This window comes from Thalassophryne amazonica, chromosome 3 (assembly GCF_902500255.1).
Source record: "Thalassophryne amazonica chromosome 3, fThaAma1.1, whole genome shotgun sequence".
NCBI classification, from domain to species: Eukaryota; Metazoa; Chordata; class Actinopteri; order Batrachoidiformes; family Batrachoididae; genus Thalassophryne; species Thalassophryne amazonica.
The window spans coordinates 520,770-548,113 of record NC_047105.1 but is presented as its reverse complement, the minus strand read 5'-3'; the positions used below and the strand labels follow the sequence as shown (position 1 = coordinate 548,113).

Genomic DNA, 27,344 nt, shown 5'->3' with positions numbered 1-27,344 from the left:
CAGACGTGTCTCACAGGACAGTGACCGTCCTCTCGGACCCGTCTCAGTGTGAGAAGGCAGATCTCCCCCAAATATCTCAGCTGTGTCCATGTTGTGCAACACACAAAGATGACAAGCGCTGTTGACACGCCCACCGGCGCCACGTTGGGTCTTACTGGGCTCATGCGCCCTCCTGTTGATGTGTGTCCTGTCTTTTCAGAGGCCAGTCTTCCCGGTGAGGACATGGTGGACGACAATAAAAGCTGCCACTGTGAGTTTGTCCCTCAGGATCTGACACCAGGGTTAAAGGTCACCATCAGAGCCATCTGGTAGGACCTGATTGATTGTGGCTTTTTAAAATGATTTAATTATTACTTTTTTTTAGAATCATTTGCATTTTCATCTTTCATCTGGGTTTGTTTTGTGGCTGATCTGCACTGACATCATTCTGCTTTTTATTCATGTTATGTTTTTGTATTAGTGTTCACCCCAGGGTCAAAGGTCACCATCAGCTGTGGGGTAAGACAGTCAGTTAGGCTTTGTCTCATTTCACTTTGTTTTTAACCATTTTCTGGACGTGAGTCCAGCCAGTCAAAGGTCATAATTTATTATTATTATTATTATTATTATTTAAACCATCGTCTTCTTTCTTTCTGATTTCAGTCATCCAGATGGTTTTTGTTGTTTTGCCTCATTTATTTGTTATTTATAGTCAGTCTGCTGGTCACTTCATGGACAGTTTAGGAAGGTTTGTTTTGGGCTGAACGTCTGTCAGCAGTTTCAAACTGATAATGTCACAAAATCCATCAGGTGAAGGTTTGATCTAATTAATGGCTTCCGATTGGCTGAAGGGTTAAAGTTGTTGCCAGGTTTGTTTGCAGATTAAAATGCTTCTTTGTCTGCCCCTCTCCACCCCAGCATCATGCGCTTCATGGTGTCCAAGCGGAAATTTAAGGAGAGTCTCCGCCCCTATGATGTCATGGATGTGATTGAACAGTATTCAGCAGGACACCTGGACATGCTCGCTCGCATCAAAAACCTCCAGGCAAGGTAAGGCCTTAACCTCTGACCTGTGGACCATGCTTTTTCCGTCTGCTGCAGACTCTCAAAGTGCACTGCGTCACATTCACACTGGCACACCGATGTGTGCATGCTCTCATGAAGGAAGCTCAAGTGACTTGGAGTTTAAGGAGCTGAGTGAGTCTGACCAGGAATCAAGCCAAAGGTCTTTTGGTCTCAAATAGGGCTGCAGCTATCGATTATTTTAATAATCAAGTATTCTGTCGATTATTCTGGCATTCGATAGAATACTCAAGTATTATATACTCATACTTATTCGTACTTAATCAAGTAATCGGATAAAAAGTACTTTTGCGTTTTTAAACATCATCAGTAGTCCAGGGTTCTTCCTAAGCAGCGGCACAATGTTGCTGCGCCGAAGCCTTGACATTTTGCTGAAATGGTGATGGGATGTGGCTTTCTGTTTTGTTTTGTTTTTTCTCCAACTTGTTAAATTGAGCCTTTTTTTTTTAAAAGTTGGTGAACTGGGTTCCTGCGTGATTTTTTTTCTTTAATCCCTTTTTCTCTGGGATTCAGCATATGCATTTCAGCTGGAGGTTGAGCATGCAGCCTCGCAGTCAGTGTTTTTTTTTATTATTATTATTTTACTTAAGCTTGTGCGTGTTGCCCAAAAAAGTGAAAATTAAAAAGCGAAACAGTTTGAGCAAAACACAGAAGAAAGAGAGGACTTCTTCTTTCAGAGACTGTTTGTCGTGTGTCCGGGGACGGAGCTGTGACTTGCTCGGTGTGAGGGGGGTGCTGAGCCCCTCACATCAGGCGGAGAGAGACAACAGCCGGCCGCTGCGCGAACAGTCACTCCCCACATAGAGCAGAGAGCAGCCAGCGGACCAAACCGTGTGTTTTTAAAAACAGACAAACACGCTGATCAGTGTGGACCCTCTTTCTATTAAAATGTTTTATTTTACTCTGTGTGTCATGTTGGAAAGCTGGATGAATTGGTGCTTACACAGCTGATGCGCATGCTCTAGTCTTCCTCTGTTGCTTTTCTGGGGACGTTAGCGCCACGTACAGGCCTAGCATGTGTACTACAGCGTTAAACGGAGCTTCGAGGCACAAAATTTGCCTCAGAACATTTTTGCAATTGAATTATTCGAGTTACTCGACTAATTGTTTCAGCCCTAGTCTCAAACCGGACTCACTAAGCTCAGATGATGCTGATGTTTTATTGAAGATAAATGATAAATAGACTGCATTTATACAGTGCATCCAGAAAGTCTTCCACATTTTATGTTACAGCCTTATTCCAAAGTGGATAGAATTATTTTTTTCCTCAAAATTTTTGCTGCTGCTGCAAACCAAATTGCCCCCTTGGGGATAATAAAGACACCTTGAACCTTGGAAGGTGAGAGGGTGAGGACTTGAGTTCACGTTCCCCGGCCAGGGGAACCTAATCCAACACACGTATGCCGAGTGTTGTTCCATGGATTGGTTAGGAGCAGAGGGAGAAGTCTTAGATCACGTCTCCCACACGAGTTACAGGCCTGTGGTTATCTTCCTCCCTCTGGTGCTCCACTCCTGGATTGCTCGTGTGTGTGTAGAAATCTCTCTCTCAGATGATTTTGCTCCCAAGTCCTCTCACTCTCGATGCATGAAGTTCCAGCTGTCTATCACAGTGAGTTCCTGTGAGCTCCACCAAAGCCTTTACAGAGGGTTAGTGAAGAGTCACCTCACTTGGAAAAATAACCTTGTTATTGCAAACAGTTTTTATATGTCAATATCTCAGGTTGCCAAGGAATGATGACTCTCAAATCCTCCACTCACTCGTCCCTCTTGTTCATCCTGTTTACCAACTTAGAAACTTCTCTGTTCTTTAACTGACAGTTGAACACATTTCCTCTTTTTGTCTCAAAAACAACTCAGCCTGTCCCACTTTGATTCTTTGATTCAGAAGATTCAGACAGCTTTCGGTGGCTTTTCAGTCGTGTGACTATCTGAGAAATTGTGGAAGAGGTGAGCATCATTTTTCAGAGTCCAGCATGTCCTGTGGGACTTCAACACGGAGGTGCTTTTGCCCTGCCATCAGCAGCTTCAGCACAAATTTCACCGCCACTCTTTTCATGGCCAAATCTTCTGTCACAGTGGAATGTGCAGAAAAAGTGCTGATGTCCACCTCTTCCACAATTTCTCTGATAGTCACACAACGGTCCCACATCACCACAGTGTTCACTTTGGAAATGATCTGGTCATTTCAGCATGTTGATGGCCGCCCGGAGCGCGGCTCGCTCTCCACCGTTGTGCGGACATCTTTAAACCGGTTGTACCGCTCCTTAATCTGTGTGATGCCCAGAGGATCATCACCGAAAGCCGTCTGAATCATCTGAATGGTTTCCACCTGGCTGTCGCCCAGTTTGTGGCAAAATGCTCCAGTCTTTCCGTCTTTTTCCTTGAAATGAAAAATGCCGAGCGCACGAAACACGTCCCACACAAAGGCTGCTTACCAGCAAATGACGCAACCGACAGGCGTGAAAAAAATCACACATGCGCACGAAGGTTCAAGGTTGGCTCATGCAAACACACGTGATTCAAATCCATCAGGTTTTTGAAAAAAATAAAAAGGTCGGATACTTTTCTAACAGACCTTGTATATATAATCACTACAGGACGTTCAACCATCACCATTAATCATTCATGAATCACAACTTCAATCATTTCTCAAGTTTAAAATATCAGTACATTATTTGATTAAAATACTGTTACACTCTTAATGATATAGGCACACACCCTCATTTGCACTGCAACAGTCATTTCTGGAAATTCCCATTTATAATGGAAAGTTCAGTATGATCTTACTTACTTCAATCAATCAATCAATTTTATTTATATAGCGCCAAATCACAACAAACAGTTGCCCCAAGGCGCTTTATATTGTAAGGCAAGGCCATACAATAATTATGTAAAACCCCAACGGTCAAAACGACCCCCTGTGAGCAAGCACTTGGCTACAGTGGGAAGGAAAAACTCCCTTTTAACAGGAAGAAACCTCCAGCAGAACCAGGCTCAGGGAGGGGCAGTCTTCTGCTGGGACTGGTTGGGGCTGAGGGAGAGAACCAGGAAAAAGACATGCTGTGGAGGGGAGCAGAGATCGATCACTAATGATTAAATGCAGAGTGGTGCATACAGAGCAAAAAGAGAAAGAAACACTCAGTGCATCATGGGAACCCCCCAGCAGTCTACGTCTATAGCAGCATAACTAAGGGATGGTTCAGGGTCACCTGATCCAGCCCTAACTATAAGCTTTAGCAAAAAGGAAAGTTTTAAGCCTAATCTTAAAAGTAGAGAGGGTGTCTGTCTCCCTGATCTGAATTGGGAGCTGGTTCCACAGGAGAGGAGCCTGAAAGCTGAAGGCTCTGCCTCCCATTCTACTCTTACAAACCCTAGGAACTACAAGTAAGCCTGCAGTCTGAGAGCGAATATCCTGTTGGGAAAGTGTAGTGACACGGACCCACAACAGGGGGCGTAAATGAACGGACAATGAAAGAGTCAAATATGAACACTTTACTGTTGTGAATGAGCACAACCACAACACAGAGGAATGTGAAATTTTGCAAACAGTCAATCACAAGGGTGACGTGTGGGCAGGCTCGAGGATAGAAGACGTCTGTCCTGAGAAGAACCGGAACCACACGATTTCCTCCGCCACCGAACCTGGAGAATACTGGAGCCGCCAAGTCCCGAGTCCCCAGGTGGCCACCGTCTCCGAATGTCGGATCTGGTACTGCTGGCGAGGAGCAGAAACAATAAGATATGGGTGTGTGCACACCCAGTAACAACAATGATGGAGAGTCCACCTCCACCTCTAACACACACTCGTGCAGCTCCTGTCTCAACACTTATCTGGTGGGGGTGTAAGCGAAGCTGTCGCCAGTCACGCCAATCTCCAGATAATCACTCCGCAGGAAAACAGCTGCAAAAACGAGTTCACTAAACAAAGTCAGTACAGCACACATCAAGGCTGAGAAGGTTACCTTAACAGGTCGACGATATCTCGGCAATGAGGTGGAGATGACGTCCGGGTTTTATGGAGTGAGATGATGAAGTGTAGATGGGTGACAGCTGTCAAGAGATAATGAGTGACAGCTGTCACCCCCGGCTGTGTCCGTGGCGGCAGCGCCCTCTCGTGCATGAAGCCCGCACTTCAGGCAGGGCGCCCTCTGGTGGTGGGCCAGCAGTACCTCCTCTTCTGGCGGCCCACACAACAATATATATATATGTATGTATGTACGTGTGTGTGTATAAACTAAGAAAACAAAATAAAAAATAAAAATCATCTTTCTCCACTCTCAGGGAGAATGATGGTGTAAATCTCATGTATAAAGTCTCTCCAGTCCTTCTGGTTTTCTGACTTGTGTTTGTCTTTGTCCTCAGTGAGTTTTTTTAAGTGAGTGAGTAATTTAAATTTTTTTGTCAGTCATGTTCCAGGTGCCCAGTAGGACATCAGCCAAGTACATGGGTTCAGGTTTGAAGGGAACATCTACACAGAATAGTCTTTATGTTTGAGACTCTCTTCCCAATAAATTCTTATAACCTGGCAGTTCCAGAAAATATGAACGTGATTGGCCCACGTGGCTTCTCTGGAAGTGACACTGTAAAAAATTGAGCATATATTTAAAGTGAAGTCAGTTTGGCAGCACATCTGTATCTGATTGAGATTCTTTTAATTGATCTTTTTGTACTTCAAGAAATAGATTTGATGTTTAAAGGCCAGTAGGGCAAGGGTTCCAAGTCCCTCCTGTCATTACTGAGGTGACTGATGTGGAGGTTTGTTCTGATTGGCAGGGTGGATCAAATCGTTGGCAGAGGAACACCAATCACAGACAAGGACCGTCCCAAATCAGGCACAGAGGAGGTACCTGATGACCCGAGCATGATGGGACGGCTGGGGAAAGTGGAGAAGCAGGTACGAGACAGCGACCATGTGGGGAAAAAAACCTCATGCATTAAATTGTAAAATGTGTCACTGTTGACATCTTTGTGTTTGCTGCAAAGTTTTTAGCTTCGTCCATATCAGAATCAGAAGAAGCTGTTTTTGTGTTTTGAGTTTTTTTTAACGCTCTTTATTTATTGCTTTTTTGTCTTCAAGAACATATGAACATAAAGAAAAGCCGTTATACTGTGGAGGGGGGGGTGCACCACATCCTCTTTTAATGACTTTGCCTCGTTTGTCTCTGGAAGTCCAAACCTGAATCACATGGATCCTTTCCCCGCGTTGTGTACAAGATCCATTTTGCCCACTTGTTAGTGAAGTCTTCTCCTCTACACCTCAGGGTGAAGGTCATCTTCTAGAATTAAAATATTTCTTTCACTATGTTCTGTCCATTGTTTAAGGCTTGGAGAATCTGGTTTGTACCAGTTCCTGGTGATCACCGTTTTACAAGCAAGAAGTAATATTTTACACAGATACGAGGTCTATTAGAAAAGTATCCAACCTTATTATTTTTTTCAAAAACCATATGGATTTGAATCACATGTGATTGCATCAGAGAAGCTTGAACCCTCGTGTACCCCATTCTTGTTTCAACACAAGTTTAGACGGCCTTACCTTTGTGTTCCAGACTCATCCATTACCCAGGCCGATGTCACCGAGGTGGTTATAAAGCTCCTCGGTGGCAAGGCTCCTGGGGTGGATGAAATCCGTCCTGAGTACCTTAAGTCTCTGGATGTTGTGGGACTGTCTTGGCTGACACGCCTCTGCAACATCGCGTGGCAATCAGGGACAGTGCCTCTGGATTGGCAGACCGGGGTGATGGTCCCTCTGTTTAAGAAGGGGGGCCGGAGGGTGTGTTCCAACTATAGGGGGATCACACTCCTCAGCCTCCCTGGTAAGGTCTATTCCAGAGTACTGGAGAGGAGAATTCGACCGATGGTCGAACCTCGGATTCAGGAGGAGCAGTGTGGTTTTCGTCCTGGTCGCGGCACACTGGACCAGCTCTACACGCTCCATCTGGTGCTCGAGGGTTCATGGGAGTTCACCCAACCAGTCCACATGTGTTTTGTGGATCTGGAGAAGGCGTTTGACCGTGTCCCTCAGGGCACCCTGTGGGGAGTGCTCCGGGAGTACGGGGTCCGGGGTCCTTTGCTAAGCGCTATCCAGTTCCTGTACGACCACAGCAGGAGCTTGGTTTGCATTGCCGGTAGTAATTCAAACCTGTTTCCAGTGCATGTTGGCCTCCGCCAGGGCTGCCCTTTGTCACCGGTTCTGATCATTACTTTTATGGACAGAATTTCTAGGTGCAGCCAGGGTGTAGAGGGGGTCTGGTTTGGGAACCACAGAATCTCGTCTCTGCTGTTTGCGGACGATGTGGTTCTGTTGGCTTCATCAAATCAGGACCTTCAGCGTGCACTGGGGCGGTTTGCAGCCGAATGTGAAGCGTCCAGGATGAAAATCAGCACCTCCAAATCCGAGGCCATGGTTCTCGAATGGAAAAAGGTGCTTTGCCCTCTTCAGGTCGGTGGAGTGTCCTTGCCTCAAGTGGAGGAGTTTAAGTATCTCGGGATCTTGTTCACGAGTGAGGGACGGATGGAGCATGAGATCGATATACGGATCGGTGCAGTATCTGCAGTGATGCGGTCGCTGTATCGGACCGTCGTGGTGAAGAGAGAGCTGAGTAGGGGGGCAAAGCTCTCGATTTACCGATCGATCTACGTTCCGATCCTCACCTATGGTCATGAGATTTGGCTCATGACCGAAAGAACGAGATCACGAGTACAAGCGGCCGAGATGAGTTTCCTCCGCAGGGTGGCTGGGCGCTCCCTTAGAGATAGGGTGAGGAGCTCAGTCACTCGGGAGGAGCTCAGAGTTAAACCGCTGCTCCTCCACGTCAAAAGGAGCCAGCTGAGGTGGCTTGGGGATCTTTTCCAGATGCCCCCTGGACGCCTCGCTGGAGAGGTGTTCCGGGCACGTCCCATTGGGAGGAGGCCCCGGGGAAGACCCAGGACACGCTGGAGGCACTACATCTCTCGGCTGCCTTGGGAACGCCTTGGGGTTCCCCCGGAGGAGCTGGGGGAGGTGTGTGTGGATAGGGAGGTCTGGGCGGCTTTGCTTGAGCTGCTGCCCCCGCGACCCGACTCCGGATAAAGCGGAAGAAAATGAATGGATGGATGGATGGATGGACACATAACAACGAGCATTTTTTTTCCTTTTTCTTTTTAGCTCTATTCATTTGGATTTTCATACAATTTTAAATATTTTCTGTTTATGCAGACATTTAAATAAAAAACATTTGAACATTTTAAATGATTTTCCATAGAGTTCCATTGTTTCATGTCCGCCACTGAGACACACATTTGCTTCAGTGTAGATGAAGCAAAAGGGGTTTTAAAACCATATCTTCTTTGGCTCGTCTCACTATTTACAGTGAAAAATGTTTGCAGACTACGTGGTAACAGAAAACGTTTGGCTTTATGAAGAACTAATAATGTTTTTAAACCAACCAAGTCCTTCAGTTTTAATAGTTGTGACCTCAGAAACAGTTCTGTTGTATGTGCTGTCGGAGCAGCTCTATTAATTATCCTTATAGCCCTCTTCTGTACAATAAATAAAGGCATTAAGTTAGTAACATACGTATTGCCCCATACCTCCAAACAGTACGTCAGGTATGGCAAAATCAAAGAACAATAAAGGAGTCTCATCGCCTTGTAATTTAACATATACTTGACCTTGCTTAAAACAGCAACATTTTTTCAAAATTTCTTTTTTACATCTGCTATGTGCGACTTCCATTTCAGGTTTTCATCAATCAGTACTCCAAGAAATTTAAATTCAGACACTCTCTCAATATCAGTGCCATTAAAATTCAGCTTGATATTATCAGGGCATTTATGATTTGTAAACAACATATATTTTGTCTTACTCAAATTCAATGACAATTTATTTTTAATAAACCATTTCTGAAGTAATATCATTTCATGTTCAACAGTCTTCTGAATTGTTTTTAAATTATTTCCAGACACAAAGAAATTAGTGTCATCAGCGAAAAGTGTTATGTGTCGACGCGTTATGTGTGTGTGTGTGTGTGTTATTTTGCCTGTCCCAGAACACCTGGAGATACGTCACTATTATTTTTCTTGACGCTTATATGTCGGGGCAATACAGTGATCTCCGCTCGTCCGAGCTGCATGGGCTCATCAGCAAGAGGAGCCAGAGGTCCCGTCGGAGGAGCCTCAGTGGGGCGAAGAAGAGGCGGCCCAGATCTGTGTCGAGGAAAGCCCCGAGACGAAAAAACCCGTTCTGATGGCCGCCCTCTCTCGCGTCCACGCTCCTTCATCCAATCATCTAGACGAATCACCAACGATATTAGCTCATCTAAATTGTTTGGCTCGTCACGGACTGCCAGCTCGTCTTTTAATGACTCATTTAACCCATCTACAAACACTCCTCGTAAAGCTGCGGCATTCCAACCTGACTGAGCAGAAAAAATCCGGAAGTCCACGGAATACTCCGCCGCACTCTGCCTCCCCTGCCTGAGATTCAGCAACCGTTGGGCAACGGTATTCGTTTTCACCGGATGGTCAAAAACCAGTCGGAACTCCCGGGAGAAATCCTTAAAGGATCCTAACAATGGCGAGTTGTTACTCCACAACGCTGTGACCCAAGCTAAGGCGTCACCTCGGAGCAAATTTGTCACATATGAAACACGGCTCCCATCAAAAGAGAAGGAAGCCGGTCGCTGAGCAAAAACCAGAGAACATTGCATCAAAAACGAAGCACAGGCTTCAACGTCTCCCGCATAAGGCTCCGGATGACAAATAATTGGTTCGGACGCCGAATCTCTGGGTGACGGAGTTATCTGCACCAGTATCGATGGTGCCGCAGCTGGAGCAGCAGGAAGCGGAACGGCTTGCGCTGCAAGCTCCGTAACACGGGCGTCTGTTTGTTTAATTCGGTTTGCGAGATGCTGTAATTGCTCCCATATTTTCTCCAAGTGTTCTTGAACTTTTTCGGCGAAAGGAACCGCCTCTGCTGCTGGGTCCATTATGGAATGGCTGGGAACTACTGTTATGTGTCAACGCGGGTTGAGGAGCGGACCTGCGTCTGACAGAACCCAGTGCTAAAATAACCAGAAAGCGGTTCCAATAACAAAAACAATTTATTGATTCACTCTCTGGTGCTAAACAAAGTGTAGAAACTAAAACAGCGTCATTCTGGTGGAGTGAAGGCTGGCACACTCTCCAGCGCCCAAAAGTATCGAAGCCCGGCGCTTCTGGACTCACTGTTACCGCCAAACACCCCCCAGGTGGACACGACAAACCGACTCTCTGTGAAGGATAGAAGAGGTGAGGTAAGTCAGCAGTTACAACCAATATCCTTCAAAAGACACACACCATCAGCAACACATTCAGGTCTGTATTTTAAGCTTTATGCAAATGAGCAGCCTCTCACAACAGGTGGAGGATCACTTGTCCGCACGCCACAGCAGTGAGAAGCGAGCTGCACAATTCTCATCACAATTCAAATCTACTGCGTAACAAAATACCAAGTTACTATCAACAAGTAGTCAAACAATTAATCACCTCTGATGTGTGCTGACAGCATGTGTCCCTCACCCTTCCTGCTTCACAGGCACGATGTGTCAAACCCAGGCGCGGTCCTCAGCGTCTCACAAACGAACATCACAAGGTTGAGTTCCCGGCAATTCTGCTTGAATCACACATGGCTTAAATGCAGAACGCCATCTAATTATCTGCTTCAGCTGAAAGTCTTTAAGGTTGCATGTGAGCACCATCCACAGGTGCTGCACATGATGTTGATGAGGATGAAGGACTCTTCAGCCAGCACCTTCTCCACAGACAAATCAGTTTTCATACCACCTGGAGAGCAAAGAAAAGAAAAGAACACCAAAATGTCCAGCCACACCCCCCCAACACACAACAGAAAAGGACAAAACACAATGCCTTGGATACATCACAAAGGTCATTAATATATATATTAAAGAGTTTTGGCTCCAATACCGAACCTTGGGGGACCCCACAAGAAATTCTGTTTAATATAGATCTCTGGTCTGCATATTCTATGTATTGTTGTCTGTTTTCTAAATAACTAGTAATCCAGTTTAATCCAATACCTCTAATTCCATACGACTGTAGCCAGTGGTGGGCACCGTTCCGATAATCCGATAACAGATAATTATCGAAGATAATGTTTTCATTATTGGATTATCTTTTTAGATAACTTTAAAAACCATTATCGGACTAATTATCTTCCAATAAATTTTTGTCCGATTACTTTTAGACCGATAACGTAGTAAACAAGGCCGAACAGCGGCAAACATTTTTAAAATTTAAAATCAGTGGAGCACCTACCTGTTAAAAGTTTCCTAACAGATGTATAGTTCTACCCTCTGCAAAACAGACGAGAGCTGCTTCCAGGAGAAACTGGTCTATCCTCTGCAGGCAAAGGAGAACTGGTCACCAAAAAAAAAAAAAAAATTCTTTTAATACCATACTTGTTGTGAAAGTGTCGTGACACGGACCCACAACAGGGGGCGTTAATGAACGGACAATGGATAAGCCAAAAGTAACAATTTAATGTTGTGAATCGCACAATGACGTACAGACAATAACAATATGGTGGACTGTCAATTATACACAAAGTGACGTGTGGGCAGGCTCGACGATAGAAGACGTCTGGCGAGAGAAGATCCGGATCCCACACAGCTTCCACCACCAACGGAGCTGAAGAACACCGGAGCCGCCAAGCCCTGCGCCCCAGGTGGCCGCTGTCAACCAGTCCCAGCAGAAGACTGCCCCTCCCTGAGCCTGGTTCTGCTGGAGGTTTCTTCCTGTTAAAAGGGAGTTTTTCCTTCCCACTGTAGCCAAGTGCTTGCTCACAGGGGGTCGTTTTGACCGTTGGGGTTTTACATAATTATTGTATGGCCTTGCCTTACAATATAAAGTGCCTTGGGGCAACTGTTTGTTGTGATTTGGCGCTATATAAAAAAAATTGATTGATTGATTGATTGATTGTCTTCAGCAGTCAGACTCGGTACTGCTGGCAGAAAACAGAGACAGTCCTGATCAGTGTGAGTTCGCACACTCAGTAATCCCACAGTCTGTATACAGTTAGGAGGGAAAACCTCCACCTCCAATCACACACTTGTGCAGCTCCTGAGATAACCACGTATCTGAGTGGGGTGTGAGGCGAAGCCGTCGCAGTCCACACCAAACGGCAACTCAGCAGACAGGGTATCCGTCCCAGGAAAACGGCTGCAAAAGAGATCAGACTAATACTCGAATTAAGGTTCAGCAGAGAATATTACCTGAATGGTAGCTGATTTCTCGGCGAGGAGGTGGAGTTGCAGTCCGGTCTTTATGGTGATGGTGATGAGATGAATGAGTGACAGCTGGTGCTGAGGATGAGTGACAGCTGTCACTCCCAGTGGCTCCGGCGCCCTCTCGTGCTTGAAGCCCGCACTCCAAGCAGGGCGCCATCTGGTGGTGGTGGGCCAGCAGTACCTCCTCTTCAGCGGCCCACACAACAATACTGATATGCTGGCAATATCACCCAAGTCATCCAGAGGCATACATTTTTAACTTATGGTTCAAATTTTAACCAAACTAATTTTGGACAAGTTATTTAAAATTACTGTCATTTCTGAAGTTTTATAAAGTGAAAATATCAGATATATGATTTAGTTTTAAAGTAATGTGCTAATTTTTAAGGTTTTAGTGAGCACATGCTGTGCCCAGCATAATCTCGTTCTGTCGTACGTTCACGACAGGACAAATGCATTTGAAACACTTTTTTCAAGCTCCACGGACAACAGCATTAAACTCTGGTGCCTAAAAGTCTTGTGAATATATTCTCTGGGTTTATAGACATTATTGTATTTGCGTTTGTTAAATTCCACACATCTTAAATGTAACAGACACGGATTATCTGGAATTTTGTTTTGGCAAGTTTTCACGGTCTCTACTGCCATCTACTGGCTGTAGTGTTCATGGCAGTATTCATCCTGAAGCTGGGCAGACACTGTATGATATTTTTAATCACTGTACTCGGTTTCAGTTCAAACTGTACCACAGAACCGCACAGTGTAAAAGTTCAGAGTGCAAGATTTATGTTCTCACACACATTGTATGTTCAGAAACCACACGTCGGACTCGTGTTTCCAGAAGCAAAATGTATGTTGGGAAGGTGTCGTAGCACGGACCCACAACAGGGGGCGCAAATGAAAGGACAATGAATAAGCCAAAAAGTAACAATTTAATGTTGTGATAATACACAACTAAATACACAGAATTTGCAAAGTCAATTGACACCAGGTGACGTGTGAGCAGGCTTGAAGATAGAAGACCCCCGACGAGAGAGAAGCCGCGTCCCACACGGCTTCCACCACCAACGGTCTGAAGAACACCGGAGCTGCCAAGTCCCGAGTCCCCAGGTGGCCTCTGTCTTCGGCTGTCGATCCTGGTACTGCTGGCAGAAAGCAGAGACAAGATGAATGAGTGTGAGTCCGCACACTCAGTAATCCACAGTCCATACACAGTTAGGAGGGAGCACCTCCACCTCCAATCACACACTTGTGCAGCTCCTGATTAACCACTTATCTGGTTTGGGGTGTGAGGCGAAGCCGTCGCTGTCACACCAAACGCCAATCCCACAGATAAGGAAAACACCAGGAAAACGGCTGCAACAGAAGTTCAGATTATTACACAACGTATGAGTCAGCAGAGAAATGACCTCTTCAGTAGTCGATTTCTTGGCGAGGAGGTGGAGTTGCAGTCCGGCCTTTATGGTGATGATGATGATGATGATGATGATGATGAACGAGTGACAGCTGGTGCAGAGGATGAATGACAGCTGTCACTTCTTCTGGGTCTGGCACCCTCTCGTGCTTGGAGCCCGCACTCCAAGCAGGGCGCCCTCTGGTGGTGGTGGGCCAGCAGTACCTCCTCTTCAGCGGCCCACATAACAATGTAAGCTTTTTTTTCAAACTTAATTTACACAAACTCTTGATGGGAGACATCAAAGTTTAAAAACAAAACAAAACATTACAAGACAGGTCTGCGGTGTTTGCACATGCACAGTGCGAGCGGTTGGACGCTTGTAGCTCTTCAGCAGCAAGATACCCTCACGACGGCCGACCAGAATAATATCAAACAGGTTTGATTTTCATTCGACCATACAATCGGCGATCAGGAGGTGGTCATGAGATGTTAAATGCAGCTTGTTACTCCATGTACACTACACGATGCAGGACGAACGATTAACCTGAAACTCGGTCCAAAAAATTCTTGCACGAATGAAAAATCATCTGGAAAAACTCCAAAAACTGCCAAAACTCGCACAGTGTAAAGTCAACATTTATGTGTCAAGACAATATTGAGTGCACGTTTTATAACATGCGCACGGCACTAATAAAATGTGCGCACATTCTCTCCACATGCAAAACATTTTGCGATGACACTGCCAGGGCTCCATAGAAATGCCTGTTTTTACAAATAAAAAATGGAATATTTTACAAAAGCACATTTATCTGTAAACACCAACACACAACACGCGTCACATTAACGTGTTGGTTTACATAATGAATGACTGAACCAATCAGTGTTTAGCAGAGGCACTTTTACCCAGAATCCTTTGCAGTCTGTTTGTGTTTGTTACAAAACCTCAGAATTAGTGCATTATTCAACATTAAAAGATATATGCTCAACAAAAATATAAACGCAACACTTTTGGTTTTGCTCCCATTTTGTATGATATGAACTCAAAGATCTAAAACTTTTTCCACATACACAATATCACCATTTCCCTCAAATATTGTTCACAAACCAGTCTAAATCTGTGATAGTGAGCACTTCTCCTTTGCTGAGATAATCCATCCCACCTCACAGGTGTGCCACACCAAGATGCTGATTAGACACCATGATTAGTGCACAGGTGTGCCTTAGACTGTCCACAATTAAAGGCCACTCTGAAAGGTGCAGTTTTGTTTCATGGGGGGGGGATACCAGTCAGTATCTGGTGTGACCACCATTTGCCTCATGCAGTGCAACACATCTCCTTTGCATCATCCGTGAAGAGAACACCTCTCCAATGTGCCAAACGCCAGCGAATGTGAGCATTTGCCCACTCAAGTCGGTTACGATGACGAACTGGAGTCAGGTCGAGACCCCAATGAAGACGACGTGCATGCAGATGAGCTTCCCTGAGACGGTTTCTGACAGTTTGTGCAGAAATTCTTTGGTTATGCAAACCGATTGTTCCAGCAGCTGTCCGAGTGGCTGGTCTCAGACGATCTTGGAGGTGAACATGCTGGATGTGGAGGTCCTGGGCTGGTGTGGTTACACGTGGTCTGCGGTTGTGAGGCTGGTTGGATGTACTGCCAAATTCTCTGAAACGCCTTTGGAGACGGCTTATGGTAGAGAAATGAACATTCAATACACGAGCAACAGCTCTGGTTGACATTCATGCTGTCAGCATGCCAATTGCACGCTCCCTCAAATCTTGTGACATCTGTGGCATTGTGCTGTGTGATAAAACTGCATCTTTCAGAGTGGCCTTTTATTGTGGGCAGTCTAAGGCACACCTGTGCACTAATCATGGTGTCTAATCAGCATCTTGATATGGCACACCTGTGAGGTGGGATGGATTATCTCAGCAAAGGAGAAGTGCTCACTATCACAGATTTAGACTGGTTTGTGAACAATATTTGAGGAAAATGGTGATATTGTGTATGTGGAAAACGTTTTAGATCTTTGAGTTCATCTCATACAAAATGAGAGCAAAACCAAAAGTGTTGCGTTTATATTTTTGTTGAGTATATGTTATATTTTAACTTTGTACAAATGACAGAATTGACATTAATGGAGTTATTCTATCTGTATTCACACAAAACCATAAGTCAGCATGACTTTATTTTCCAAGACCTCCGCCTGACCGGAGCGTTGTGTGAAGTGCGGGCTTCAGGCACGAGAGGGCACTGCCGCCAAGGACACAGCCGGGAGTGACAGCTGTTACTCATTATGTCCTGACAGCTGTCACTCATTCTTCATCATCCCACTCCATAAAACCCAGACGTCATCTCCACCTCATCGCCGAGATATCGTACTTCACTGGAGGTAATATCCTCAGCCGTTTGTGTTGCAATATATCTGTATATTGTGAGTGTTTGCAGGAGTACCAGTCCCTCTTTCTGTGGAAGCTGAGTGAGTGCAGGACGGCACTCTTTTCCCCTGAGGAATCACTGCGGTACTCTTCAGCATATTGAGTGAGAGGTGGAGGTGGCATTCCCACCGTTGTTGTTACTGGGTGTACACACACCCACACTTGACTGTCTTTGTTCTTTGCCGGCAGTACCAGATCCGACAGTCGGGGACGGTGATCACCTGGGAATTCGGGACTTGGCGGCTCCAGTATTCACCAGGTTCGGTGGCGGCGGAAATCGTGTGGTTCCGGCTCTTCTCAGGACAGACGTCTTCTATCCTCGGGCCTGCCCACACGTCACCTTTGTGGATTGACTGTAATCACATTCTGAGATTGTCTGTATGTTCGTTGTGCACCTTCACAACATTAAATTGTTACTTTTTGGCTCATCTATTGACCGTTCATTTGCGCCCCCTGTTGTGGGTCCGTGTCACTACACTTTCACAACAGTTGTGATTGGGTAGAGAGCTGAGCTTTGTGGCTGCTTTCAGCTTGCGTCTGTGCTGGAAGCTGTGTAGTAAGCAAGAGCTTCCAGCAGGGGGCAGGATGTTCAGACATAGACGTGTGGGCTCATTGTTTGGGTCTGTTGTCGCTTTTGATGCTTCCAAAAGCGATCGTGGTGTTAAAATGCAAATTCAGCTTGTTAGTAGTTGCAAATGTACCAGAGACAATACTGGAATTTATCGGTTATTGGTTATCTGTAACTTCTGATACATTTTTGGGTGGTTTATCGTTTTATCTTTATCGAAGATAACTTTTCAGTTATCTGATTATCTGTTATTGAAGTTAATTTTTTTGGTTATCTGTGCCCACCACTGACTGTAGCTTTGCTAACAAAATTTTATGATCAAGAGTATCAAAAGCCTTTTTAAGGTCAATGAAAACTCCTACTATATGATTTTTACTCTGAAGTTCGGTAGTAATGTCCTCTGTGATTTTTAATGGCATAGCTGTTGAGCGGCTGCTTCTGAAGCCAAACTGATTGCCATAAATTAAAGAATGTTTTTCAAAAAAATAATCTTTTTTTTTTTTTTTTTTTTAGCAAAAAGTTTTTCCAAAATTTTGGAAAATTGAGAAAGTAAAGATGTTGGCCTATAGTTAGTAAGACTGTGCCTATCACCAGATTTGAAAAGTGGTAAAATCTTAGCCACCTTCATTTTATCCAGAAATACACCAGTGTTAAAAGACAAATTAAATATCAATTTTAATGGGCTACTAATGTAATGATTTGTCTCTTTAATAATAAAAATATCTAACCTGTCACTATCACATGAAAATTTACTTTTTAATGTAGACACAATGGTAGTAATATCATTCTCACTAATTTCACCAAGATAATAAGATTGCATGACTTTGCTTTCCCCTTTCCAACTGTCGTTATTTTGCAAAAGAAAAGTTTTAGCTAAATTTGGGCCAACATTAACAAAGTCAGTCATTTTAATGCACTTTTTTCAACATTCTGTTCATTTGTTAAATACGATGGCAAGCTAAAGCTCCTTTTAGTACCAATTACATCCCTTAACACTTTCCACATTCCTTTAATATTATTTTTGTTTTTCATTAACAAATTTGTATAATACTCTATTTTGCATACCTGATTATAGAAGTCAGTTTGTTTTTATAGGCCTTATATCGCTTTTCAGCGTTTAATGTGCGATATTTTACAAAGTCTCGATAAACATTTTTTTTTTTTTTGCAGGATTTTAATATACCCTTTGATATCCAAGGTTCATCATTACATCTTGTTTTAACTTGCATGTTTTTTTAGGGGTCAGTTTTGATTATATAACCATAAATACTTTTGTAAAAATAACTGATAGGCTGGAGCCGCCAAGTCCCGAATTCCCAGGTGGCCACTGCCTCCGCGTGTCGGACCTGGTACTGCTGGCGAGGAACAAAAACACAATTAAAGGTGGGCGCGTTTGCACCCAGTAATCCGCACGGCAGGAAAGCTACCTCCACCTCTCGTTGGAAAAAAGGTCTGTTATCACTCACAAAAATCACAAAAGGTTACTGTCAAGCAGTCAGCTGAGAATATTACCTTCCAGGTAGAACGATATCTCGGCAAAGAGGTGGAGACGTCGTCCTGCTGATGTATCCCTGCTGATTGGTAACAGCTGTTGCAGGTGATGCGTGACAGCTGTCACCCTGGCTGCTCTTTCACCGCAAGGAGTTCTCGATTGCCGACGTCATAGTTCCGTTCGGCCGGGGTCAACCTGCGGGAAAAATAGGCACACGGGTGAAGGACCTTATCGGTCTTCCCGCTCTGGGAAAGCACGGCTCCTATCCCTGAGTCCGAGGCGTCCACTTCAACCACTAACTGGCGACTAGGATCGGGCTGCACCAGAATGGGTGCAGACGAGAAGCGCCGTTTCAACTCCTTGAACGCGGCATCGCAACGATCCGACCAGGTGAAGGGGACTTTTGGTGAGGTCAGGGCTGTCAGGGGGCTAACTACCTGACTGTAGCCCTTAATGAACCTCGTGTAGAAATTTGCAAAGCCGAGGAACTGTTGCAGCTTCCTACGGCTAGTGGGTTGGGGCCAGTCTCTCACCGCCGCAACCTTGGCCGGATCAGGAGCGACGGAGTTGGGGGAGATGATAAACCCCAGGAAGGACAAAGATGTGCGGTGAAACTCACACTTCTCGCCCTTCACAAACAGCCGGTTCTCCAACAACCGCTGCAGGACCTGACGTACATGCCGGACATGAGTCTCAGGATCCGGAGAAAAGATGAGTATATCATCTAGATATACGAAGACGAATCGGTGCAGGAAATCCCGCAAGACATCATTAACCAATGCTTGGAACGTCGCGGGGGCGTTTGTGAGGCCGAACGGCATGACCAGGTACTCAAAGTGACCTAATGGGGTGTTGAATGCCGTCTTCCATTCGTCTCCCTTCCGGATCCGAACCAGGTGATACGCATTTCTAAGATCCAGCTTAGTAAAGATTTTGGCTCCATGCAGGGGGGTGAACATGGAATCTAATAATGGCAACGGGTATCGGTTGCGAACCGTAATCTCATTCAGCCCCCTGTAATCAATACATGGACGAAGTCCGCCATCTTTCTTGCCCACAAAAAAGAAACCTGCCCCCATCGGGGAGGTGGAGTTCCGGATCAGCCCGGCAGCTAATGAGTCCCGGATGTAGGTCTCCATTGATTCGCGCTCAGGTCGTGAGAGGTTGTACAGCCTGCTGGACGGGAACTCAGCGCCTGGAACCAAATCAATGGCACAATCGTACGGACGGTGCGGGGGAAGGGTGAGTGCCAGATCCTTGCTGAAGACATCAGCAAGATCGTGGTACTCAACCGGCACTGCCGTCAGATTGGGAGGGACTTTGACCTCCTCCTTAGCCTGGAAACCGGGAGGAACCGAGGATCCTAAACACACCCGATGGCAGGTTTCGCTCCACTGAACCACCACCCCAGACGGCCAATCGATCCGGGGATTGTGCTTTAACATCCATGGGATGCCCAAAATCACGCGGGAGGTAGAAGAAGTTACAAAAAACTCAATCTCCTCCCGGTGGTTTCCAGACACCACCAGAGTTACTGGTTGTGTCTTGTGTGTGAGTAAAGGGAGGAGGGTGCCATCTAGTGCCCGCACCTGCAATGGCGAAGGAAGCGCCACCAGAGGGAGCCCTACCTCCTTTGCCCATCTGCTGTCTAGCAGATTCCCTTCTGACCCCGTGTCCACCAGTGCTCGGGCTTGAAGGGTTAAATCCCCGCTCAGGATTGTGACTGGGAGTCGTGTGGCAATTTGTGTGTGTCTCACTTGAATGTCTTGACCCCCCCTTAGCCCAGTCTCTAAGGGTGAGTGTTGACGTTTTGGCCGTTTGGGGCAGTCTCTCTGTGTGTGCTCTGTTGAGCTGCAGAGAAAACACTCTCCACGGATCAGCCTCCCCATTTTGGCCCTGTGCGTTTCCCTAACAACGTCACCAGGGGGAGCTGTTGCCCCACAAAGCGCTGCGGCTGTGGAGCGTGGGGAGGGCGGCCCCTTTTCGAACCCGGAAGGGAGAGGGGCGGCGCGTATCCGGTCACGTCCTTCGCCTCGCTCCCGACGGCGTTCCTCTAACCGATTGTCTAACCGTATAACGAGATCGATAAGCCCGTCTAAATCCCGCGGTTCATCCTTGGCCACCAGGAGCTCCTTCAGGACCAACGACAGTCCGTTTACGAAGGCGGCACGGAGGGCAGTGTTATTCCAGCCGGACCTCGCAGCCGCGATGCGGAAGTCGACTGCATAAACAGCTGCGCTCCGGCGCCCCTGTCTCATTGACAGCAGCACGGCTGAAGCGGTCTCTCCTCTATTTGGGTGATCGAACACTGTTCTGAACTCCCTCACAAACCCATCATATATCAGAAGGAGCCGTGAATTTTGCTCCCAAAGCGCTGTAGCCCAAGCGCGTGCCTTGCCACGAAGCAGATAAATGACATAAGCTATCTTACTAGCATCAGTCGCGTACATGACGGGACGTTGTGCGAAGACGAGCGAACACTGCATAAGAAAGTCCGCGCACGTCTCCACACAACCTCCGTACGGCTCTGGAGGGCTTATGTATGTTTCAGGGGAAGGTGGGAGGGGTCGTTGAACGACCTGTGGAACGTCACTGTTACGCACAGGGTCGACAGGAGGGATAGCCGCAGCAGCGCCCTGAGGGCGCGTTTCCACCTGCGCAGTGAGAGCCTCCACCCTGCGGTTAAGGAGGACGTTCTGCTCGGTCATTAAATCCAACCGAGCCGTGAAAGCGGTGAGGATCCGCTGCAACTCACCGATCATTCCTCCTGCGGACGCCTGTGCGCCCTGTTCTTCCATTGGCCGTTCAACAGCCGGTTGACGCCCCTCGGGATCCATGACGATGGCCGAGATATCCTGTTGGGAAAGTGTCGGTACACGGACCCACAACAGGGGGCGCAAAGGAACGGACAATGGAGTAGGTCAAATAACAACACTTTACTGTTGTGAATGTGCACAACAAATACAACAGATTACAACAATAGATCAGAATCAATTCACAAAGGTGTCGTGTGGGCAGGCTCGAAGATAGGAGACACCTGTCCAAAGCAGAACCGGAACCACACGATTTCCTCCGCCACCAGACCCCAGGAATACTGGAGCCGCCAAGTCCCGAATTCCCAGGTGGCCACTGCCTCCGCGTGTCGGACCTGGTACTGCTGGCGAGGAACAAAAACACAATTAAAGGTGGGCGCGTTTGCACCCAGTAATCCGCACGGCAGGAAAGCTACCTCCACCTCTCGTTGGAAAAAAGGTCTGTTATCACTCACAAAAATCACAAAAGGTTACTGTCAAGCAGTCAGCTGAGAATATTACCTTCCAGGTAGAACGATATCTCGGCAAAGAGGTGGAGACGTCGTCCTGCTGATGTACCCCTGCTGATTGGTAACAGCTGTTGCAGGTGATGCATGACAGCTGTCACCCTGGCTGCTCCTGTGAGGCGGCTGCGCCCTCTGGTGCCTGGAGCCCGCACTCCAGGCAGGGCGCCCTCTGGTGGTGGGCCAGCAGTACCTCATCTTCTGGCGGCCCACACAACAGATTTAAAATGAATTAATGAAAATGTCCCATCTGTTTCAATATTGGTATTAAATTCTGCTTCTGTATAATATTTACATTCTTGATGTATGTTTTGGTACAAGTTATAATCGGAGTCCAGTTCATTTTCATTGATTCTGAGGTTTCAATATGCGTAAATGTACGTGTAAAGGTATACCCGGACACTGTGGCCACAGCACTTTGATATTAACTTGTGCTTTCCACTGGCCTCTTCTCGGTGTAATTTCCACATACCTCAATCATCCTGTAACTTGTTCTTCTCATATTTGTCCAAAGAAAGGTGTAAAGTTTCAACACTGGCAGTTATTTCTCCAACAGGAACTTGTTTGTTCCTGCTGCGAGGGGACTGCCAACCTGCAGCGCACAATGCTAACTCCCAAGCTGGCTCCTTTTTTGGTGCTTCCATCATTATGCCAAATTCTTCGAGACCTTTGGCTGCTTCTTGTGGGTTGTCAAAAGTCAGTCTTTCCATCCTGTAGAAACAGCTTGAGTTTAGCCCCCAGTGGCTTCGGAGCGTGGCGCGCCCCACAGGCACTGGGGGCCGTCCTTAAAGCGACAGTAACACTCTTTATTCTCTACCAAGCCCGTAACATTTTCACCAAAAGCCAGATAAATTTTTCTAATGGTTTCCAGCTGCCTGTCTCTAACAGTTTCTGAAAAAATTCTGATGGAAAAAAAGCCCAAATCATTCTGCCATTTCCTGACAATGAAACAATGACGAGGGGGTGGACCACTCCTCACTCAAAGCCTGCTCACAGGCGAATGACGCAACCAACTCACACATGCGCATGAAGGTTCAAGCTTGTCTGACGCAATCACACGTGATTCAAATCCATATGGTTTTTGAAAAAAATAATAAGGTCGGATACTTTTCTAATAGACCTTGTATAGTTGTGTGCTGAGTGGCCCACACTGAACGCCAATCCTCCTGTCACGTTTCCGTACCCAGTTCATGTTCCAGTGGTATCACCTCTTTGTTTCTGGAGTCCCTGACATAGTTTGGATGTAATTTTCTTTTTAGGTTTTGTATATGCTTCAGTTAGAATCACTATTATGTCATTACCCTCTGAGGATATATATGGTTTTAGCTTTTTTTTTTTTTTTTTGAAGAAATCTCTGATTTGTAGATATCTGAAAATTTCCAATTTCCAATTTTGAATTCTCTCTGGAGCTCCCCAGAACTCTTGAATTTCTCTCCTTGACGAGCACACAAACTGCAGCGATGCCCGTATCGATCCATTGTCTGAAGCTGAGGTCAGCTGTTCCAGGTTCAGGCCAAACAAGTATTCTGCTCTCACCGTCCATTACAATTGTGGCTCAGATATTCATTGTTTGACGTCTCATTTCATTATCATTTTCTTGATATAAGATGTTCCGTTTATCCCCTAATGTGCTGTTTGTATTTGGAAAGGTTTATGACATTAATTTCTATGTCTTTCCATTTTGCCTGATATAGGGGGCAGCATATGCAAACCAGAGAGCTCACTTGAGCTGCATTTAAAAAATATTCTCTCAGGTTCGGCTAAGATCATCCTCGTCCTTCTTCACTTAATCACAGTGTTTTGTCCCTGATTCTTGGTCTTTTGCTGCTCCCATTCAGAATGACTCCCGCTCCTTTACCGCTCCCATTTTTCCCTTCTTTTAGTTTTTAGGCAATACACTGAATTTGATTTGAACTTCTCCCCATTGTTTTTTAGATTACTTTGTGTTCTGCAGTTTTATTTCAGAAGATATGGAAACAGGAACAGTTCATCTGTGGTAATACTGTTGGGAAGGTGTCGTAGCACGGACCCACAACAGGGGGCGCAAATGAACGGACAATGAGTGAGCCAAAAGGTAACAATTTAATGTTGTGACAATACACAACTAAATATACAGAAATTGCAAAGTCAATTAACACCAGGTGACGTGTGGGCAGGCTCGAAGATAGAAGACCCCGACGAGAGAGAGGCCGCGTCCCACACGGCCTCCACCACCAACGGTCTGAAGAACACCGGAGCCGCCAAGTCCCGAGTCCCCAGGTGACCTCTGTCTTCGGCTGTCGAACCTGGTACTGCTGGCAAAAAGCAGAGACAAGATGAATGAGTGTAAGCCCTTACACTCAGTGGTCTACAGTCTGTACACAGTCAGGAGGAGGACCTCCACCTCCGAATCACACACTCGTGCAGCTCTTTGTTTAACCACTTATCTGTGGCGCAGTCGTCGTCATCACGCCACACGCCAATTCCCCAGATAAGGGCGAACACCACAGGATACCGGCTGCAACAGAAGTTCAGAAATTACTCAACGATATGAGTCAGCAGAGAAAATGACCTCTCGGTAGTCGATTTCTTGGCGGGGAGGTGGAGTTGCAGTCCGGCTTAAGTACTGGTGTAGATGAGTGACAGCTGGTGTGATGAGTGACAGCTGTCACTTCCTCTGGGTCTGGCGCCCTCTCGTGCTTGGAGCCCGCACTCCAAGCAGGGCGCCCTCTGGTGGTGGTGGGCCAGCAGTACCTCCTCTTCAGCGGCCCACACAACAGGACCCCCCCCTCAACGGGCGCCTCCTGGCGCCCGACCGGGCTTGTCCGGGTGACGTCTGTAGAAATCGGCCAGGAGGGCCGGGTCCAGGATGAAGCTCCTCTTCACCCAGGAGCGTTCTTCAGGTCCATACCCCTCCCAGTCCACCAGATATTGGAACCCCCGGCCCTTACGACGGACGTCCAGGAGCCTGCGGACCGTCCAAGCAGGTTCCCCGTCGATGAGCCGGGCAGGAGGCGGCGTGGGTCCAGGTGTACAGAGGGGCGAGGTGTGGTGCGGTTTGAGATGGGACACGTGGAAGACAGGGTGGATCCGCAGCGAAGCCGGGAGACGGAGCTTCACTGCGGCCGGGTTGATGATCTTGAGGATAGGGAATGGTCCGATGTATCTGTCCTTCAACTTGGTTGAGTCCACACAGAGGGGGATATCCTTTGTTGACAGCCACACCTCCTGCCCGGGCTGGTACGTGGGGGCCGGGGACCGTCGGCGGTCCGCATGGGACTTGGCCCTCGTCCGGGCCTTCAACAGGGCAGAGCGGGCGGTCCGCCACACCCGGCGACATCTCCTGAGGTGGGCCTGGACCGAGGGCACACCGACCTCTCCCTCCACCAGCGGGAACAATGGGGGCTGGTACCCCAAACACACCTCAAAAGGGGAGAGGCCGGTAGCAGACGAAACTTGGCTGTTGTGGGCATACTCGATCCAGGCCAGATGGTGACTCCAGGCCGCCGGATGTGCGGAGGTGACACACCGAAGGGCCTGCTCCAACTCCTGGTTGGCCCGCTCTGCCTGGCCGTTGGTCTGGGGGTGGTACCCGGACGAGAGACTCACGGTGGCCCCCAGCTCCTTGCAGAAACTCTTCCACACCTGTGAAGAGAACTGGGGACCACGATCTGAGATGATGTCCGAAAGTATCCCATGCAGCCGCAAGACGTGATGAACCAGGAGGTCTGCTGTCTCCTGGGCCGTCGGGAGCTTCGGGAGGGCCACGAAGTGGGCCGCCTTGGAGAACCGGTCCACAACCGTGAAGGGCAACGACGCCCCCTCCAGCAGGTGTCTCCACTCTTCAAGAGCCTCCTTCACCGCAAGAAGTTCCCGGTTGCCAACGTCATAGTTCCGTTCAGCTGGGGTCAACCTGCGGGAATAAAAGGCACAAGGATGGAGAACTTTATCAGCCTCTACGCTCTGGGACAGCACGGCTCCTATCCCTGAGTCAGAGGCGTCCACTTCTACTATGTACTGGCGATCAGGATCAGGCTGCACCAGAACTGGTGCAGTCGAGAACCGGCGTTTCAACTCCTGGAACGCGGCTTCGCACCGATCCGACCAGGTGAAGGGGACCTTGGTGGAGGTCAGGGCAGTCAGGGGGCTAACTACCTGACTGTAACCTTTGATGAACCTCCTGTAAAAATTTGCAAAGCCGAGGAACTGCTGTAGTTTCCTGCGGCTTGTTGGTTGGGGCCAATCTCTCACCGCCGCAACCTTAGCCTGATCAGGGGCGATGGAGTTGGAGGAGATGATGAACCCCAGGAAGGACAAAGAAGTGCGGTGGAACTCGCACTTCTCGCCCTTCACAAACAGCCGGTTCTCCAACAACCGCTGTAGGACCTGACGTACATGCTGGACATGGGTCTCAGGGTCCGGGGAAAAGATGAGTATATCGTCCAGATATACGAAGACGAACCGATGCAGGAAGTCCCGCAAGACGTCATTTACCAAAGCTTGGAACGTCGCGGGGGCGTTAGTGAGGCCGAACAGCATGACCAGGTACTCGAAATGACCTAACGGGGTGTTGAATGCCGTCTTCCATTCGTCTCCCTTCCGGATCCGAACCAGGTGGTACGCGTTTCTAAGATCCAATTTCGTAAAGATTTGGGCTCCATGCAGGGGCGTGAACACTGAATCCAACAGAGGTAACGGGTATCGGTTGCGAACCGTGATCTCGTTCAGCCCTCTGTAATCAATGCATGGACGGAGTCCGCCGTCCTTCTTGCCCACAAAAAAGAAACCAGCACCCATCGGGGAGGTGGAGTTCCGGATCAGCCCGGCAGCTAAGGAGTCCCGGATGTAGGTCTCCATTGATTCGCGTTCCGGACGTGAGAGGTTGTACAACCTACTGGACGGGTACTCAACGCCCGGGACTAAATCGATGGCACAATCATACGGTCGGTGCGGAGGAAGAGTGAGCGCCAGATCTTTGCTGAAAACGTCAGCAAGACCATGGTACTCCTTAGGCACCGCCGATAGATTGAGGGGGACTCTGACCTCCTCATTAGCTGTAGTGCCGGGGGGAACCGAGGATCCTAAACACTCCCGGTGGCAGGTTTCGCTCCACTGCGTCACAACCCCGGACGGCCAATCGACCCGGGGATTGTGCTTCACCATCCATGGAAAACCCAAGATCACTCGGGAGGTAGATGGTGTTACATGGAACACTATCTCCTCCCTGTGATTCCCAGACACAACCAAGGTCACTGGTTGTGTCTGATGTGTGATTAATGGAAGCAGGGTGCCATCTAGTGATCGCACCTGCACTGGTGCCGGCAGAGCCACCAGAGGGAGCCCTACTTCCTTTGCCCATCTGCTGTCCAGCAGATTCCCTTCTGACCCCGTGTCTATCAGTGCTGGGGCGTGAAGGGTTAACTCCTCACAAAGGATTGTTACTGGGATTCGTGCCGATCTGCGGGGTCTTTCCGCGTGTGTGTTATGGCCCACCCTTAGCCCAGTTTCTAAGGACGGGCGTTGTAGTTTGACCGTTCAGGGCAGTCCCTCTGCATGTGCTCACAAGAGCCGCAGACAAAACACTCCCCGCGGGCCAGTCTCCTTTGTCTGACATTTGATCTTACTTTGGCCCTGCTCGTGTCCATAGCCTCCTCAGCAGGGGGAGCTGTAGCCACACGGGGCTCTCTGGCAGTGAAGCGTGGGGACGACGTCACCTTGTCGGAACCGGAAGGGGGAGGGACGGCCCGTGCCCGGTCACGCCCCCCGGCCTGCTCCCGACGATGCTCATTCAAACGGTTGTCTAAGCGTATAACCAAATCGACAA

General features: G+C 47.5%; 1 protein-coding gene and 1 long non-coding RNA gene across 2 annotated transcripts in view; one reads left to right on the top strand and one right to left on the bottom strand.

Annotated features, from left to right (window-relative positions):
* The window catches only part of LOC117504783 (potassium voltage-gated channel subfamily KQT member 2-like), a 344,945-nt gene that overhangs the window by 296,023 nt on the left and 21,578 nt on the right, over nt 1–27,344 (top strand). Inside the window, 3 exon segments of the mRNA XM_034164283.1 lie at nt 200–308; nt 898–1,029; nt 5,836–5,956. Of these exon segments, the coding sequence (XP_034020174.1) occupies nt 200–308; nt 898–1,029; nt 5,836–5,956 (362 nt within the window).
* On the bottom strand, nt 2,008–18,014 carry LOC117504794. The gene is made up of 3 exons (XR_004558899.1): nt 18,004–18,014; nt 8,942–8,946; nt 2,008–2,102 (listed from the first exon to the last, which is right to left on the bottom strand). It is a non-coding gene; the product is annotated as an uncharacterized LOC117504794 (long non-coding RNA).